Raw genomic sequence first — 17,608 nt, 5'->3', positions numbered from 1 at the left:
GAAGTCTTAGGTAAGTTTTCTAATATAGTTATTTAAAGCTATAAATTTCCCTTTAAGCACTGTTTCAGCTGCATCCCACATATCTAATATGCTGTAATTTCATTACCACTTAGTTTGAATTATATTCTAATTTCTCTCATGGTTTTCTTCTAAATAACCCATTGAAGAATTGTGTTGTTTAATCTCCACTTTTTAATAGATGTTTTATTGGTATTGATTTCTAATTTCATTCTGTTGTTGGGAGAGAATGTACTGTTGATTTCAATCTTTTAAAATTTATTGAGATTTGTGCCTTACAAATAGTCTTCCTTGGTGTAGTTACCATGTGCACTCGAAAAGACTGTGTATTATACTAATATTAGATTTAGCAGTCTGTAAATATCAAGTCAGTGGTTAATAGTATAATCTAGATCTTCTATGTCTTTACTGATTTTTTTTGGCCTAACTGAACTCTCCAACTATAACTATGGATTTGTTATTTTGACCCATTAATTCTACCAAGTTTTACATGGATTTTGAAGCTTTTTTATTAGGCAGGTACACATTTCACATTTAATGGCTTCTCGATGTCAGTACTTCAGATGTCATTTTACAATGTACGTATCAGCACTAACCCCTTACACATATTAAATCACTTAACCCTCCAACAACCCATGAATCAGGCACTGTTATCTCCACTGGACAAATGAGGTAGTAGAAGCACAGAGATAAGTAACATATTCATCATACAGCAAGTGACCAGGAAAGGTTGCATTCTTAATTACCTATGCTATTCTCTTACATAGTTATTAAAAACAATAAAAACAAAGCAAGACAAAACTAAAACAATAAGTTGGGTATAGTATCCCAGCTAAGTAAAATCTTCACAGAATGTGCTTAATTATAAAAACTAGAGATTTCACTATAAGAATTATTTTTCCAGGGAAAAAACTTCTTTAGACAAATTAAGTTGGCATAGCCACTTCCAAATCAAAATAGGAGACAACAGAATCCCTATGGTCAGAGTCCCATAAGGATAAAATTGATACTTATTCTTCTTTGGTTTGTTAGAGCTCCTCTTAGAAGGATCAAGTAAGGATTGAAAAAATATTTCAACTTTACCTCTAAATGTTATATTGAAAGCACTACTTTGGGACCCTGCTAGATGTTTCAACTATCTTTGAAAAATATCTCCCACACAAATAAAATAGTACCTACCACTGAAGTCCCTACAATTGACTAAATATCAATTCTAGGGGCACCTGAGGCGCTCAGTCAGTTAAGGGTTGGATTCTTGATTTTGGCTCAGGTTATGATCTCAGCGTTGTGACACTGAGTCCCAACGTTGACACGGAGTCCTGCGTCTGGGTCTGTATTCGGCAGGGAGTCTGCATGAGATTCTCTCTCTCCTTCTGCATCCCCGCCATCCCAGCTCACATCTTTTTTTTTTTAATATTTTATTTATTTATTCATGAGAGACACAGAGATAGAGAGGCAGAGAGAGAAGCAGAGAGAGAAGCAGGCTCCACACAGGGAGCCCAATGTAGGACTCGATCCCGAGACTCCAGGATCATGCCCTGGGCCAAGGCAGGTGCTCAACCACTGAGCCACCCAGGCATCCCTCTGCTCACACTCGTAATCTCTCTGAAATAAATAAATCTTTTAAAAAAAATGTTTTTAAATAAATATAAATTCTAAAAATAGTTGTTCAAAACATTTCAAGTCCATCCAAAAACAAACGTTTTACTTTAAAAAAAAAAAAAAGCTAACAAGAAGATGAGCTCAGGAATATTTATTTTAATAATGTAGCTAATGGATTTTCTAATTTAATATATAACTTGCTTTTAACAATTTAAACATTTATCCTAAATGACAAAAAAAAATCCTAATGGGAAATATAAGTACATATCATTCTAATCTTTTAAATTAAATGCCTAGGGGCACCTGGGTGGCTCGGTTGGTTAAGCATCTGCCTTTGGCTCAGGTCATGATCCCAGGATCCTGGATAGAGCCCCATATAGGGCTTCCTGCTCAGTGGAGAGCCTGCTTCACCCTCTCCCTCTGCCTGCCACTCCATCTGCTTGCATTCTTTCTCCGTCAAATAAAGTCTTTTCAAAAAAATTTAAGAAAATAAATTAAATGCTTAAAACAAGGATTGCAATACAGAATAGAACTCTATAAAATCTCAACTTTCTAAGTCATAGATTTTTGTGGTGCTTGTATCTGGCTGTATAGAAAGGTTTTTAATCTGACAATGTTAATTAGCATCCCAGAAAATAAAAATGAACTCACATTTGTACAAAACTTTAAAGTTGACAATGCGCTTTTACATGTAGAAGTTATAACGTGCAGGTAACATACATAGATGAACGTATTAGTTATAACTGTTAATGCAAACTATATAAGCCATCACATAAAAACTGAGGAAAAAGTTCTCTAGAGTTCTTATTTTTCATTATAAAATTTTGTTCAGTATCGAACTCTGAACTTTCACATTGTCCTTAACATAAATATAGCCTCCCTTTACCCAGTCTCCCACAATGGCTTAGGAAACTTGGAAGTAAACCAAGTAAGGAGAAATGATATCCTCTTACAAACATATAAAATCATACAAATAAGCAAAGTTCATGAAAGAAAAAAGCATAAGAGGAGAGGGCTAAAAATCTTACATATTTCAGTTCTAATGTAAGCATTATTCATGATCACAGTTCCTAAGAGCCTGAAGACCACCATTCCGCAGTTTTTCCCACAATTAATCAAAAGCAGAGCTACAGGTGGATTCTGAAACACTAACTGTTCAAGGGGCGGGGGGAAGACGGTAAAAGACAACTCCAATAAAATAGTCTCTTGGGAAATAAAGCCTCATTGAATCATCTGACAGGTATCATGGTCAATACTGTGTTTAGAAGAGAAGTTTCATGTGTTGTGAAAATGGTACGCACCATCCCTCCATCCTCATATATTCTACCCCTTGCCAGCACCACTAACCTCAGACTCTCAAGCCTTCAGAACAAGAACAAACATGGGGCAGCCTGGTGGATTTGATGAGCCCCACCCTCACTCACGGCCTTCCACCCTCCAACAAGTGCTCTTCCAACTGCTCTCCTCCCTCCTGCGTCACATTTCCAAAGGCTCCCGGGGCTGCTCTAGTCCTACCCAGACCTGCGGATGAACGATAGATCTCGCTGCAGGAATTAACAGGTTAGCTGGCTCTCAGTGGAAACTGTCATCTCTCAATTTGGCTAGCTCCCCCATCCCCAAGACTATGCAGCTGTTACTTTTAAGGGCCCCTGAGGTTCTGGAGCAACTGGAAAGGGAGGTTTTAGAGGCAAGGGAAGCAGCCTTATGGGGCCGAGCAGGTAGAGATTTGATGTGACAGTAATGTGGTGGTGAGGTCCAGTGAGGCTCAGAAGGCCAGTGCTGCCTTTCTTTCCTGCCTACAGTTAGCTCCTGCTGCAGGGACTTCCCTGCCTAGTCTGCCTGGGTCACTGTGACACTCCAGGTTGGGCCTCTCGATCATTTCAAGACAACTTCACCTACCTTAGTGAAGTCTGGACCATGAGAAAACTCGTGCATCTTTGATCCACCAAACTCAAAACCGTTCTCACCATGCCTGCTCTCCACTCTACCAATGTAGGGGCAGCTCCACCTGGCGTCTCACTTGTTAGCCATTTTCAGGTGGAGGGCAGGTACCTATTTACTTCCCAAACCTCAGCAAGTCAAATGGATAAGTTCCCCCAAAAGCCCCTCAACATGGATGAAGGAAAGTGGAAATGCCACAGGATATACTATTCTCTGCAAAGTTGTTCTCATACAGGATCCCTCTTACAAGCTCCTGCATTTTTTTATATAGCCTAGAAGTGAGTGACGGGTTAACCACAGCCATACCGTCTCGTGGAATCCTGTCTGCAAGTCCTGCATCTGAATGGTCGGCTGCACCTCAGTTTTGAATGTGAGTTACCTGCAATCTACTGATCTCAGATTTGGGGGGTCTCTGAATAAATACCAGAAGAGCTCTCACTTGAGCAATCTGTTACAATTCTACTTCCAGGTAAGATACAAGCAGGTCATAGCAGGCTAATGTGACTGCTGCAACAACTAGAGGAAGAAAGATAACAAAAAAAAAAAAAAAAAAAAGTGCGGAGACAGGAGAGCTGCTGAGGTAACAAGGCCAGGACAGGTTGAAGTTGTAAGGAAAACATTCTAGGTGAACTGAAGACTGCCTGTCATTCCTTTCCCAGGGCTCGTATGCAGATTCTAGGAATATCGTGAGGGTCAGGCTTGGTCTGGGAAGAGAATCTCTACTGAAGAAAATAACAGAACCCTAGACAATCACAGGATTCTCCTCCCTCAAAGATTTTTGCCAGACTAGGGATCCCTGGGTGGCGCAGCGGTTTAGCGCCTGCCTTTGGCCCAGGGCGCGATCCTGGAGACCCGGGATCGAGTCCCACATCGGGCTCCCGGTGCATGGAGCCTGCTTCTCCCTCTGCCTGTGTCTCTGCCTCTCTCGCTCTCTCTGTGTGACTATCATAAAAAAAAAAAAAAAAAAAAAAGATTTTTGCCAGACTAAAGCTGCCATCCATAGGAGGCTCAAGAGCCAAGCTCAAACCATGGAAATAACGATAAAAATGAAACTCCCATGGTGTTTGGGGAGTAGGAGACAGAGGCCTGCCTGCTAAGGCTTTAAATCACAATCCCAGGAGAGCCCTATTCAAGGAAAAGGTATGAGCCAGTGGTAGACTGAATTGCAATAAATGGCAACCAAGCCTCAACCCTGCTCAATCCCCACTTAGATTAAGGCAATCAGCCCCTCTATCCATCTGACACATGAAAGGTCAAATACATTTTGGGAAAAGATTTGCAGCAACTGTAATTTCCTTATACAAAATATCTGGCATAGCATCAAAATGTGATAATCAAAAGAATGAACAGACCATGACGGAAGCAGGCTGACAGATGATCCAGCTTTAGAGTCAGCAGAGGACTTTAAAATATTATAAATATATTAAAGAAAATTCAAGAAAATAGAAATGTTTGATGAATTTCAAATGAAAGTTGAAACCTACAATATCAAAAGAACATAGTAGAACAAAAAAAACTACATTATCTTAAATTAAGAACTTACTGAATGTGTTTAACAACAGACTAAACATAGCATAAAACAGGATCAGTGAACGCAAAGTTAGGCAGAAAATATCCAAATTGAAAAAGGGCGGGGAAAAAAAATGAAAAGAAACATGTGATATCCAGTCATTTTAGCCCAAGTATCAGACAGGTTTTGAAACAAGATTGCAGGTTATCCTAAACTGATGTTTTACTATTATTTTCCATCTCCATGGTCTCTGGTGTGTTCTATTTCAGGTTCTTTAGATAGTGGTACATTTACTCGTGTATCACTAGTGGGGACCCCATAGGCCTGGAAACACAAGACAGGAAAGAGGAGTAAACAGTATGGTTAAATGTTGTCCCCAATAATTCTAATCTTCCCAGAATGTTGTTAGCAACACAGAAACGGTCTGGGCAAGCTGGAACAGCTCCAGATATAACTGGAAACAGACCAAGGATGCTGGCAAAACAAAAGATGGTTGTAATTTCTTAAATGCCTATTATTTTAGCTAGGTTGATGAATGTGTTCTTTAAAGCCAAGACATTATGCTAATGGGACAAAAAAAAAGTGGAGAGGATGCTTAGTGCATCAGGTGCACTTATACACCTATTTTCACTATTAGGTGTTAAATGTTACATTTACAGACGTTAATTAATCTGGGTACAATTCAGTAATTTTATGAAGAGACAGAAATCCAAGAGCAGGATGTTTTCCCTGATAAGATAAATGATAAAAATGTCCTCTGTAAGAATATGTCCCCTACACAAAAGACCTCTGAACACCAGTATCCTACAGCAAGACCACCCTCAAAACACCTAACTCTAAGTGTAGATACCAGATAAAGGTTAAGGGTCTGGCAAAGCATCTTGCAAACTTGTTTCACGTGGCCCTACACCTCATCAGAAGCGCTCTCAAAACTTCTGCACAGAACACAGAGAAAATGACAAATGGGAGGCTGGGGCTGAGAGAAGGTATCCATAACCCACAATTTGCATCTATAGTAAGTTTCACTGTTCTGATTTTATGAATAAATGTTATATATTTAAATAAACTAAATTATACATAATGCAATGTCACCTGGCAGAAATTTTTTCTAAGCAGAGACAATACAATTTAATGTCTAAATTTAAGTACTCTTGGAGAAACTGGAAGGAAAATGAAGGCATGGAATATCTGTGAATATCTCAAATATATCACATTCATGAGTAGAGTTCTTCACAAGTCACAAACTAAACTTACATTATTGCAAAAGACCCAACAGTAGTAGAGGACAGACTTAGGGTAGTACCTACCACCCCTTTTCATAGTTATAGAAATAGTGGGAAAAAAAATTAAAAAATTAAAAAATTAAAAAAAAAGAAATAGTGAAAAATATAGTCATGTGCCTCAGGTTCCACATTCATCCAGTACTGAAGCGGATTCAAAACAGGTTACCAAACTTCAAACTCAGAATTCTCTCACATGTATTGTCTCTCTCACATACACACACATACACACAGAGATACCAACAAGTTGTATGTATCTATGAATGAGGGAGAAAGGATTCTTCTTACTTTCTTTTGACAAATTAAAAGGAACTAGTTTAAGAAGAATAGAAGGATACCATTGCTTGGGTTTAAAAAGATTTCTCTTTCATTTTTCCTGGATTATACAGAGAAGTAAAAGGATAGGAATATGAAGTTAGAAATAAAAGTTGAAAATCCATATTTACTTTAAGTATTCTGATGTTTAAAACTTCAGAAGATGGAAAACAAAACCATAAATCAGTAACAGCATTCAAAAAGAAACATATTATCCTGGAAGGATACATAAGAAGCTTGTAGTACAATGATTTCTAAAGAGGGAAAGTGGGCGAGGAGATGGGGGAACACTAGAGTAGGCAAAACATTCCCACTGTATCATATGGAGGTGAATTCTAGATCATGCATATATACTATTTTTTGTTTTTAAGGAACATACTTTTCAAAGGAAAATACAGCTATAAATGTATATATTTCTAAAAGAATGTTAACAAAATGAAAATATAATTGTCCCCTTTAACAGAAAAATTGATTTCAAAGGGCAAAAAAAAAAAAGTACAGACAAGAACAGTTTAAGTACTGGGGGGGAAAAAAAAGTTTTAAGTATTGCCCAAAAGTTCTATTTAAACATTTAATTGTGCTGGCTGTATAAGTAAAACACACTTTTATATATATACACATATTAGGAAAAAATTATAAGACATTCCCCTTTTCAGATTACCCGTAAAGAACAACTATTAATTCGGTGTATTCTGTCTAAAGATTTATGGTTAAGTGTTAATATCTTTAGAAGTATGCTTTATCAAGTTAAGAAAATCCCTATCTCTAATTTGTTAACATGAAAAAATATGGAATTTTATAAATATCTCTTTCTAGAGGGCACGTGGGTGGCTTAGCTGGTTAAGCATCCAACACTTGGTTTCAGCTCAGGTCAAGATCTCAGGGTCCTGAGATTCGAGCCCAGCATTGGGCTCTGTGTTCACTGCAGTCTGCTGGAGATTCTCTCCGGCTGCCTCTGTTCCTCCCCCACATCGCCCATGTACAAGCTTTCCATCTCTCTCAAATAAACAAATATAATCTTAAAAAAAAAAAAAATGCTTGGGACGCCTGCGTAGCTCAGCAGTTGAGCGTCTGCCTTCAGCTCAGGGTGTGATCCTGGGGTCCTGGGATCAAGTCCCGCATCGGGCTCCCCACAGGGTGCCTGCTTCTCCCTGTGTCTCTGCCTGTCTCTGTGTCTCTCATGAATAAATAAATAAACCTTTAAAAAAACAATTCTTTCTAGATCCATCAAGATGATCAGAGTTGTTCTTAAATAGGACTATGGGGTATCTCATATTAATATTTTTTCTGTAATTAAATCATACTTGCATTCCTGCAATAAACCTTTCCTAATCATGATTTTGTCACTTTAATAACTCAAGTTACTGATATTTACTTATAATTTTTGCAACTGGTGTTATAAGTAACACTAGTATAAACTTTTACTATTCATGTTCAGTTCTGGTTTAAGAGGAGTTGGTTACTTTCCTCTATTACTAGAGTTAAGAAAACTAAGAGTCAGGACTGGGAGTTTTCTATTTCTTTGCTATTACAAACAAAACTGAAATAAAGACCAGCAATCTTTGACCATATTCCTAACAGTTTCCTTAGGATGAAACATCAAAAATGTGATTTTAAGGTGAAAGCTTTACCAGAGGAAAGGCCTTATAATTTATGTTTATGAAAATGAATTCTTCATTTCTACACATTTATATATAATGGGCACTATAAAATTGCCATATTAGACCTCACAGCCCCTTACTTTTAACTTTGGAGTCTCCAACCCTACAGCAGTTTAGATTTTGCTTTATAGTAGCTAATATGCATTGAAAGCCTTTTATCTTCTTCTGATCAATTCATTATCCAAATACCAAATTGCATTCTCATTTTACGACTGAGCTATCTTCCATTCCTTAGTATCAAAAATGGTTGAGATATAAAAGCCTCATGAAACTTTATTAATACTATTCAGCTCATTGCAGCTTGACAGGTTAAATTCTACCAATGAATCACTTCATGTCACCACATTCAACAACGGAGAAAAAGTAGTGACATGTGTACCTAGAGCTTCTATCTCTTCAGAGACAAAGCTATGAAGGCTGAGTAATTATATGAAGGGTGGAAGGGACATGGAGCTGGGACTCTTTCTGCCCCCAATTTAGTCCCACTCTAAGAATAAAAGAAAGAGGGTCAAGGAGGCAGAAACTGTTAATAATACAACAGATGTTTTAACAGAAAATATTTGCCATTTCTAAAAATTAAGTAATTTACGTGTCATGTTCTTCATTGGATGAACTTATTTGTATTTTTAGGTTTGTAAAACCTAAGACTTTTTATTAACAAATTCCTTGCAATTTTAAGTACATAAACTTATACAGTAAATCCATTTTGTATCATACATTAAATAATTTTGCCTAAACTACCATTTGAATTTATCCATAATGGACCTTTCCTGCCCCCATTCCTAAACCATTATAGCAGACATAATTAGTTGATTGAATGTTTAAGAACATTTAATAGTTAAGAAATAACTAATAATCAACACATTAACTCTTCTACTACTAAAAACAAAGCAAACTCTAGAAAATATATGGGGCCAAACTATAGTGGAAAAAGAAGCTTAAACTCCTTGACAGACAACAACCAATATTAACAAATCTACATTTCTTAGCCAAAAAAACCTCACCAAATTAGACAAGCCAAGTTTCTAAGCTTCAAAGAACTTCTAACAGTTAAAAAAAATATAATGGTCTATCACCACCACACTTTCACAGCAGGAAGAGGTTTAAAAAAAAAAATTTAATGATCAAAAAGCCCTAGTATATGGAAAAAAAATTTTTAAATAGGCCATAAAAAGGATAGGAAAAAAATGTTGGCCAAAGTGACCTGCACACATTTTAATCATCAGGTTGCTACCTACTGTAGTATTGTCTCTCTAAAGGAAGCGATGGGATGCCTGGCTGGCTCAGTAGTGAAGCGTCTGCCTTCGGCTCAGGGCATGACCCCAGGATCCTGGGATCGAGTCCCACATCGGGCTCCCCGCAGGGAGCCTGCTTCTCCCTCTGCCTGTGTTCTGCCTCTCTCTGTGTCTCTCATGAGTAAATAAATAAAAATAAAATCTTAAAAAAAAAAAAAAAAGGGGGGGCTCGCACAGCTCCCCTTTCAGCTCTGCTCTGCAATGTAATAAGCCTTAGAGGAAGCTCTGTGAGCCCCGCGGCTCCCTGTCCCCTGGCACCCAAAGCTCCGGGGAGGAGGAAGAGCACCTACTAACCGGTCTTCTTGCCTCCACTCTGGACAGTCTCCTAATCATTCTCACTGCAGCCAGACGCTGTGCTGAGACTGTTCAGGGACGCCACCCTCACCCACGCTCAGGTTCAAGCTCATGTTGTGGCTCCTTACTATCTGCACAGCCTCAGCCCAGCCTCAGCCAGCCTCCGTTTTACAGCCTCCCTGGACACTAGTTGACTCAGAACCCTTCACTAGCACTCCCAACACTGCAGGGCTGCTCAGAAGGATCCGGCCTCTTCTCACTTAAATCCCTCCTCTATACTCATCAAGATTCAGCTCTGGTACCAATCCTTTTCTGGAAGGAAACTTTTCACAAGTTGCAGGGTAGGCAAGATTCTCCTTTGCACATAACTCCCTGAGCTCCCTTAACACCTCTGGTACTTCATAAATCTTATTTTGTAAAGTTTATCTCCCTTGCTAGAAAGCAACTCCAGAACAAAGACTGTATTTTAACTCCAGCGAGGAAGAGTGTATCATACGTATAGTGGGTGTTTAATAAATGTTTACCGAACTGAAATACCAGGCACTATACAATGAAAACTTAGCAAATGTAGCTTGACTTATTCTTATCCAATTCGTTACCAAGCCCTTTCAGTTCCACTCACTCCACCCAAGTGTGTCCACTTCGTGTATTAGCACAGCCACCGTGCCGGCCAGCCTCCTGCATCTCTCATTTAGACTACCCTACGAGCTTCCCAATCTCCCTCCTTCCAGACACACGATCCAGTCTCTCTCTCTCTCTCTCTCTCTCTCTCTCTCTCTCTCTCCCCCTCACACACACACACACATCCCACTACTTAAATAAAAATACCTGTTTAAAAATTCTTGTTAAAAAAAATAAAAAATAAAAAAATAAAAATTCTTGTTTTCTATTATATTTAGACTAAAACTCAAACCCCCACTGTGCCTTACACAATGCTGTATTATCTGATTCCTTCCAAGTTTTATATTCATTTTGTATTCCTTCATCTCTACTGAGTGCCTTTTAAAATCCTCCAAAAGAAGCTATTTCTCACCTGTCTTTACACTGGCTCCTTCCTCTCCTAGAAGACTCTTCCTTCAGCTAGCTGCTATTTCTCAAAGCTCAGTTTAAGTGCCACAATCCAATCCAAAGCAGCTTTTTTATCTCTCAGGCATGGTCTTCTTTGCACTCATTACTATATCAAATTATATCAATTTGTTCACTTGCTTACTGTGTAAATCAATGCATCAGAAAAGGAGGAACTTTGTTTTGATCAGATTGTATCCTCAAGAGCCTAGAAAGAGTTCCCTGGATTCAGCAGGCCCTCATAAACTTTTGGAAAACAAAAGCATAAGCCAAAGAAGTCAATCTTGTTTAAGACTTAAGTGAATCAAGTAAAAGAAACAGATTATTAATCTACCAAATAAGGCAGGAACATTCTACTGAGTGTTTGCAAGTAGATAGGCTGGTGTTCCTGGGATCTATTATCAACAAGCATCTAGACTGTATTCCCCAAAGCTCACTGGAAACTCATCAATCAAGTAGCATGGTTTCATGTACTATATGCTAACACACGAATCTGACACAGTCAGAGGTCATTTCAGAAAATGCTATATGCTGCCGCTCCCCCCAAACCCCAGAAGGTCTACAAATAGTAGTGAAACACTTAAAAACCACTTGCTACTTTGTTAAAGAAACAGCATTTCTGACAGTGGTATTTATCTGCAAATAAGCTGCCCCCCAGACTGTTCTTTCTAAGGAGTCATGTTGCAACTCAAGACAAAAATTACATAAATAAAATTCATTTGTGTTAGCTGCCTGTTAACTCTTTATTGGCCAGACTTTTGATCAAGGTGGGAGAGAACTGTCAGCCACCACTGCACTTACCAGAGGAAAAGCTTTGACTCTTTATTCAAATGTTGTTCAGTCACAGAAATCAGAATCAGCTACAGTGAAGCATTTCGGCAATGAAGGTAAATGAACGCGGTGAAGATAATACAACTAAGTATTTTATTTTGCTTGATTAAACCTCATTGTTTGAGAGAAAATGACTTGTAAAACAAACAAGCCTGAACTAGGCAAGCGAAATTGAAACGCCAGGTTAAAGAGAGCTATTCTGTTTTAATAATGACTATGTACAGGTAACGTGACAATAACAAAATTTCAGTCACTTTCCCTTTGGCTTCCTTTAAGCAATTTTCAACAGTAGGACCATCAGGAGTTCTGCTCTAGTGACACTTACCTTGGTATGGTGACACATTTAGTATTACAATTTTGAGTGGTGATGGCTTTCTCAAGCTCATCTAATCGTCCTGTTTTCTTTAGCTTCTTCACCAAACTTTTAACCGCTTTCTCACACCACTTTTCTTCTTGTCCGTTCTGCTCTCCGCCGCCTGCTCCTCCGGACCCACCGGCTGATTTCTTCCATCCCAGCAGCCTCTTCACAACAGGCGGAGTGAACGGCAGGATAGATGACATGCTCTTGCCAGGGGCCACGACCCGCAATGAGAGGCCGCGCTGCTACCTGACCTGGAAAAGACAGGAGGGACGTGAGGCTCACTCGCAGACCCAGGCATACCTTCAACGTACATGTGAAGATCAGACAGAAATTCACATCATCCCAGCAGACTTCCAGAGGTCATCTCCTCCCCCGACTATGCCTTTACTACTTTAAAGGAATTGTGGAAAAAAATTCTAAAAAACAGAAAACTGTGGCATGAGTGGAAAAAGGTAATAATTTTGCAAATAAAATCTTTACTGGCACTGGGCAAACTTATCACCACCAATACAATTTCATTTCTAACTTTTACTAGTGTCAACAATTAAAACATTTTCACCAAATAATGAAAACCAATTTGCCAATAATTAAAACTTTCACTAGAAAGTTCTTCTCGCTTTTTAGGACTTCAGTCTAGTCTCCAAACACCTAGCAAAAATATTTTTAAAATGCATTAAGTCCATTCTCCCTGAAGTTTTAAATTTTCATAAATAAGAATCATAAAGTAAAATCTAAACTCGTAAAAAGGGAAGAGGCATCACATGTGAAATAAACAGCAAGAATTTTAAAAAACAAAGGCAAATAGAGTCTGTGAAGAAAAGGTTTGGTTCACTTTTCCAATCCCTTGAGAAGACTTTATTGGGCCTCTTTTCAAGAATATTTTTTCATTTTTCTCTAAGTAACATAACAAACAATATGTGTCATAACTAAAGTCATAACTATTTCCTCTTCGCACACTGAGGTACAATTCCTCAAAATCTTTTAACTGTGATTCTTGCTATTTATCCTCTAAGTAAGAGGCTCATGATGGTATCCCTTAAAATATTAAGTTGAGATATTATCTACTGATTTCAGAAAATGAGGATTTACACTCAACCACTCACTTTCCTCCAACATTCATAATTATCTCCCAGAAGTAGTTCTGTGTCTGATGAGGTCAGTAGTAAACTACTATATAATGTTCCCCTTTTTGTACAACTCTTTCTTTTCCCCCAGTTAATGATCTCAGTTTGTCATGTGCTTAGTTTTCTGTGCATCTACCATAAATTTTTCACACACTCTTCACAAGCCCCATAACTAAATTTTAACGTGGATGACTTTAATCTCAAAATAAGAGACAAAATCAGTTACCACTTGAGGACGGAACTGGAGAGTGGAGACTTGAGAAGAATGAAGATTTAGAAATGTAGCTCTAAGATCTACAGAAAATAGCTAGAATGAAGCAGCAAACATGATCATGTATTTCCAGGCTACACGGGAGGAGCCCCACTTCTAATCAGGAATGTAGAAATGACGACAGATCCTCATTTTCACTATAACAATCAAAACAAGCCAGAGAAAGCTACAAAACCATGGGTTTTTCTGAACCCATCAGAGTTCAGGAGGATGCCAAGTAACCTAAGTGGAACTAAATTCCAGAAAGTGCCAAGCTATGAAGGAAGAGAGGCCCAAGAATGGTTTCTTTCCTGGTGGAATGGCTAAGGAGAAACCAATCTACTCTTTAATAAATTTTAACAGCAACATGTACACTAACAAGACAAAAATTCCAAGGGTTTCACAGAACAAACCTGTACCATCCAGCCACTCATTCCCACAGGGCTCTGCTGCATGCTTGCCTAATGTAGGGAGACCAGCCTGGAAAGCTGAGAAATGCCTTAAGAAGCCTATGGTCTCCCTCAAATTCAAGTAATCTGTCCTCTGACAAGGAGGAGAAAGAATGGGCAGGACAAGTGTGAGATATCAACCCAAGAGATCTCAGACATTCAACTGCCAAAGGCTGAGGTGGAACAGGAGAGCCGAGAGAGAAACTTCCACCCAGATACTCTGACACTGAACTACCAAGGCTGGATTAAGGAAGGGTTGCTGCAAGAAACCCCTGGAAGGTGTTACTGCAGAGGGAGATCTCACTCTGCACAGAAGCCAGGGGCAGGTCCAGAGCCAAAAGAACTCCAGAATGACCAAGGGAATGACAACTGGGCTGTCAAGCAGAGAAATCACGTCAGGTCAAGAAAGCTGAAGGCTCAGATGTACAGCACAAAGAGGTAATGGGAATTACACTCAGACAACAAATCTTCTGAAAGCAGAGTCTCAATTTTGCTCTCAAAACACTTGAACTAAATCAATCTAAAGTGCAACAAAAACCATGAACTAGCCCAACAACACAGCTTATTGATTTAACCCCACCATCTACTAAGCTAACACAGGAAATGATGGGCAGTTTTCTTGGAAGTAAATACTATTTGCTTCAATCTGTACAGTTCTTATACAAATATTCAGCATTCAATCAAAAATTACAAGATACAGGGAATAGCAAGACATGGGCAAAAGATGAAATTACGAATATAATCAGATTAGAGAGGGCTCAGATGTCAAAATTATTAAACTGACTAAAATGGCTGGGACAGAAACATTTAAAGGACCTGACGGAAGACAGAGACAACAAGCATGAAGAAATGGAGAATTTCATTATAGACACCGAAGCTAGAAAAAACGATCACAGGGAAATGTTAGAAATGAAAAATACGACATCAGAAATTAAAGATTTCTTTTGATAGATTTAATAACAGACAGTAATGAACAGTGAACTTGAAAACAGGTCAAATTAAACCACAAATTGAAACACAAAGAGGAAAAAAAAGCATGGGGGAAAAAAATTCACCCTGAATATCCAAGATCAAATGTCTACTGGGTTTAACTGGAGTCCCAGAAGAGGAGGAAAGAGAGACCACAGCAGAAAAAAAATATATGAAGAGATACTGGGCAAAAACTTATCAGAAATGATGACAGATATCAACCCACAAATACAAAGGGAACAGAGTCTTAGTCAATGGGCTCAATGTTGAAGACAGAAGTAAAGATAAAGGTAGAGTATCAGCTAGGATGATAGTAAAGAATTTGTGGAAGATCCAGACAGGAGGAACCTACACTCATTCATAAGCTCTTCTCCAAGGCCCCAACGGAGATCTCTTGAAAAAGACTGGCATGGGGTAAGAGATGGGAGACAGCTCTTCCCCCTTAAGGGCATGTTCTATGAAACAAGAGCCTTCAACTAGGAGGGGAGGATCAGCAGAGCCTCCCACACCCAGGGCCCAAGGAAAAGAGTAGGGCAAAAGCTATGGTACTGTTGGGCAGGGCAGAACCTACTTGCCCACCTACCCACACACAAATAAGCCTTTCACCACATAAGTGTAACCACAGTTTACTCTGCTGGAGGAAGGCAGGAGACACTGCCACCACCAGTCTCAGGCAAGGATGCACTGATGCTGAGGAATGAGTAGAAGAAAAAGCTATCTGATCCTGGAACAGGAGCAAAAAAGTGGCTTGGACCCAAGATCCTGCACTAACACAAAGCAAAGATCTGCTCCTCCTAGGTGGAAAAATCTGTAACAAGTATCAGCAAGTCACAATCAGTAACATATATATAAAAGGTAATATATCATGGCCAAGTGGGGCTTATCCCTGGGAGCAAAACTAATATGACATTTAAAAAAATCAAGCACCTCATTTACAGTATAAAGGAGAAAATCCTTATGATTTCTCTTAACCAAAGCAGAAAAAAAGAAAGCATTTGACAATGTTAATTTAATACCCATCTATGATTTAAAAGTCTCAGCAAACTGGAAATAGAAAAGAGGAAGTTCTTTACTCTGAAAAAGGACATCTATGAAAAACCTAGAGCTAGCAAACATATGTAATGATGAAACATTAAATCCCCTTCCCTTATAACTGGAAATAAGACAAGGATGTCCACTGTTGCCACTTCTATTTAATAATGCATTGGATGTTCTAACCAGCACAGGAAGGCAAGAAAGAGAAAAAACAAAGGCATAAAGACTGGAAAGAAAGAGGCACATTCTCTGGTGATATGATGGTCTCCATGGAAAATTGCATGGAATCTGCATGGTGGTAAGGTTGTTGTAATAAAGCTATATTTACTGAGAAAAAGAAACAGAAGTATAATTCTCGAAAAAGAACTTCGGATTCTCAAAAAAAAAAAAAAAAAGAACTTTGGATTCTCAAAAGACCATTCTCAAAATGGTCTCAACTAAAGATACTTAGGCCCTGGTATAGTTTGCTAGAAAAAAAAAAGGGGGGGGGAAGTCACAACCTAATAAATAATCTTACCCATTCCGTCAAAAGGGAAGAACAGATATGAGGTTACAGTCCCCAGCCTCAATTCAGGACTGTTCCAAGGGTCTCCCAGAAGAGGCAATATAGTACGCCAAATTTCATCAATATATTTTGGCCACAGATACACTTCTGAAGAGACATCTCCTGGAGCTCTATCTCACAATGTTGCCCTGGCATTCTTGATAGCCCAGCTGTGCTTTAGACACTAAAAATCTGAAAGGAGCCAATAAGCAGGATTATGTGCCTTTCTTTAGCAATACAGCAGAACTGGTGAGAAAGTGAGGTTCGCTCAGAGCTGGAGATGTGCAGGGTAAGTAAAGAACAAGGGGGAACTTGGGAGTAGCACTGTCAAGCTGTCTACAGCGCAGACTCTGTAATAATGCAAATAAATAAGCACTCTAGTACATAAACTACAACTTGAAAAATAAAGCAAACACACAAAATTCCATCCCACACATGTAAGAATCCAGCAAAGTCGATGTTTGGGACTACCAGGCAGCAAAAGGTGTAGCTGGCTACCTTGGGCTTCTGCTCAATCCCACTCTGCCACAAAGCATGCTGAAGGGGAGCCAGCTGTAGAAACCCCAGTACCACATGACACCGTCTTACCCGAGCACAGAGAACATGCACATTAATTCAATCTTTAGAAGGGAGAGGTGTCACAAAAGGGACACCAGAGCAGAAGCCTGAAAAGAGAGAGGGAGGAAAGCTCAGCATGTCTTCTAGAAGGTAACATTTCAGGAGTTACAAAAAAAAAAAAAAAAAAAAAAACCTAGGTATTGCTACCATATGGGGTAAAAGGAAGCAATGTGGTAGGGCCAAAGCTCAGATTACAGAGCTAAAGACAGAAGTCAGAGCAAATGACCATAGTATTCCTTCAGTTATTTTTGAGACCATTCACCTGTTATTGACCAACTGGATATAGACATTTTAGAGAAGAGGAGGATTCAAACACAACTGTCACTAAGGAACATGACTGAACAGCATGTAGTCGTATACCAATCACTATCTGGAAAAGAGAAAGAGAAGCAAATCCGAAGGCTGTTACAGTGTCAGCATTATACAGGCCTTTATGTAAGTCACCG

General features: G+C 38.9%; 1 protein-coding gene across 5 annotated transcripts in view; it reads right to left on the bottom strand.

Moving 5' to 3' along the window:
* SMAD2 (SMAD family member 2) overlaps positions 1 to 17,608 on the bottom strand; it is a 78,054-nt gene that overhangs the window by 42,169 nt on the left and 18,277 nt on the right. For all 5 annotated transcript variants that reach the window (XM_025428951.3, XM_035719170.2, XM_049112657.1 and 2 more), the window contains one exon: positions 12,138 to 12,424. In XM_025428951.3, coding sequence (XP_025284736.1) covers positions 12,138 to 12,373 — 236 coding nt within the window. In that variant the 5' untranslated portion in view covers positions 12,374 to 12,424. The remainder of the gene's footprint in view (positions 1 to 12,137; positions 12,425 to 17,608) is intronic.

The sequence above is a fragment of the Canis lupus genome, chromosome 7 (genome assembly GCF_003254725.2).
Source record: "Canis lupus dingo isolate Sandy chromosome 7, ASM325472v2, whole genome shotgun sequence".
Taxonomy (NCBI): Eukaryota; Metazoa; Chordata; class Mammalia; order Carnivora; family Canidae; genus Canis; species Canis lupus.
The sequence above is the reverse complement of the archived record's forward strand: the minus strand, read 5'-3'. Positions and strand labels throughout refer to the sequence as shown.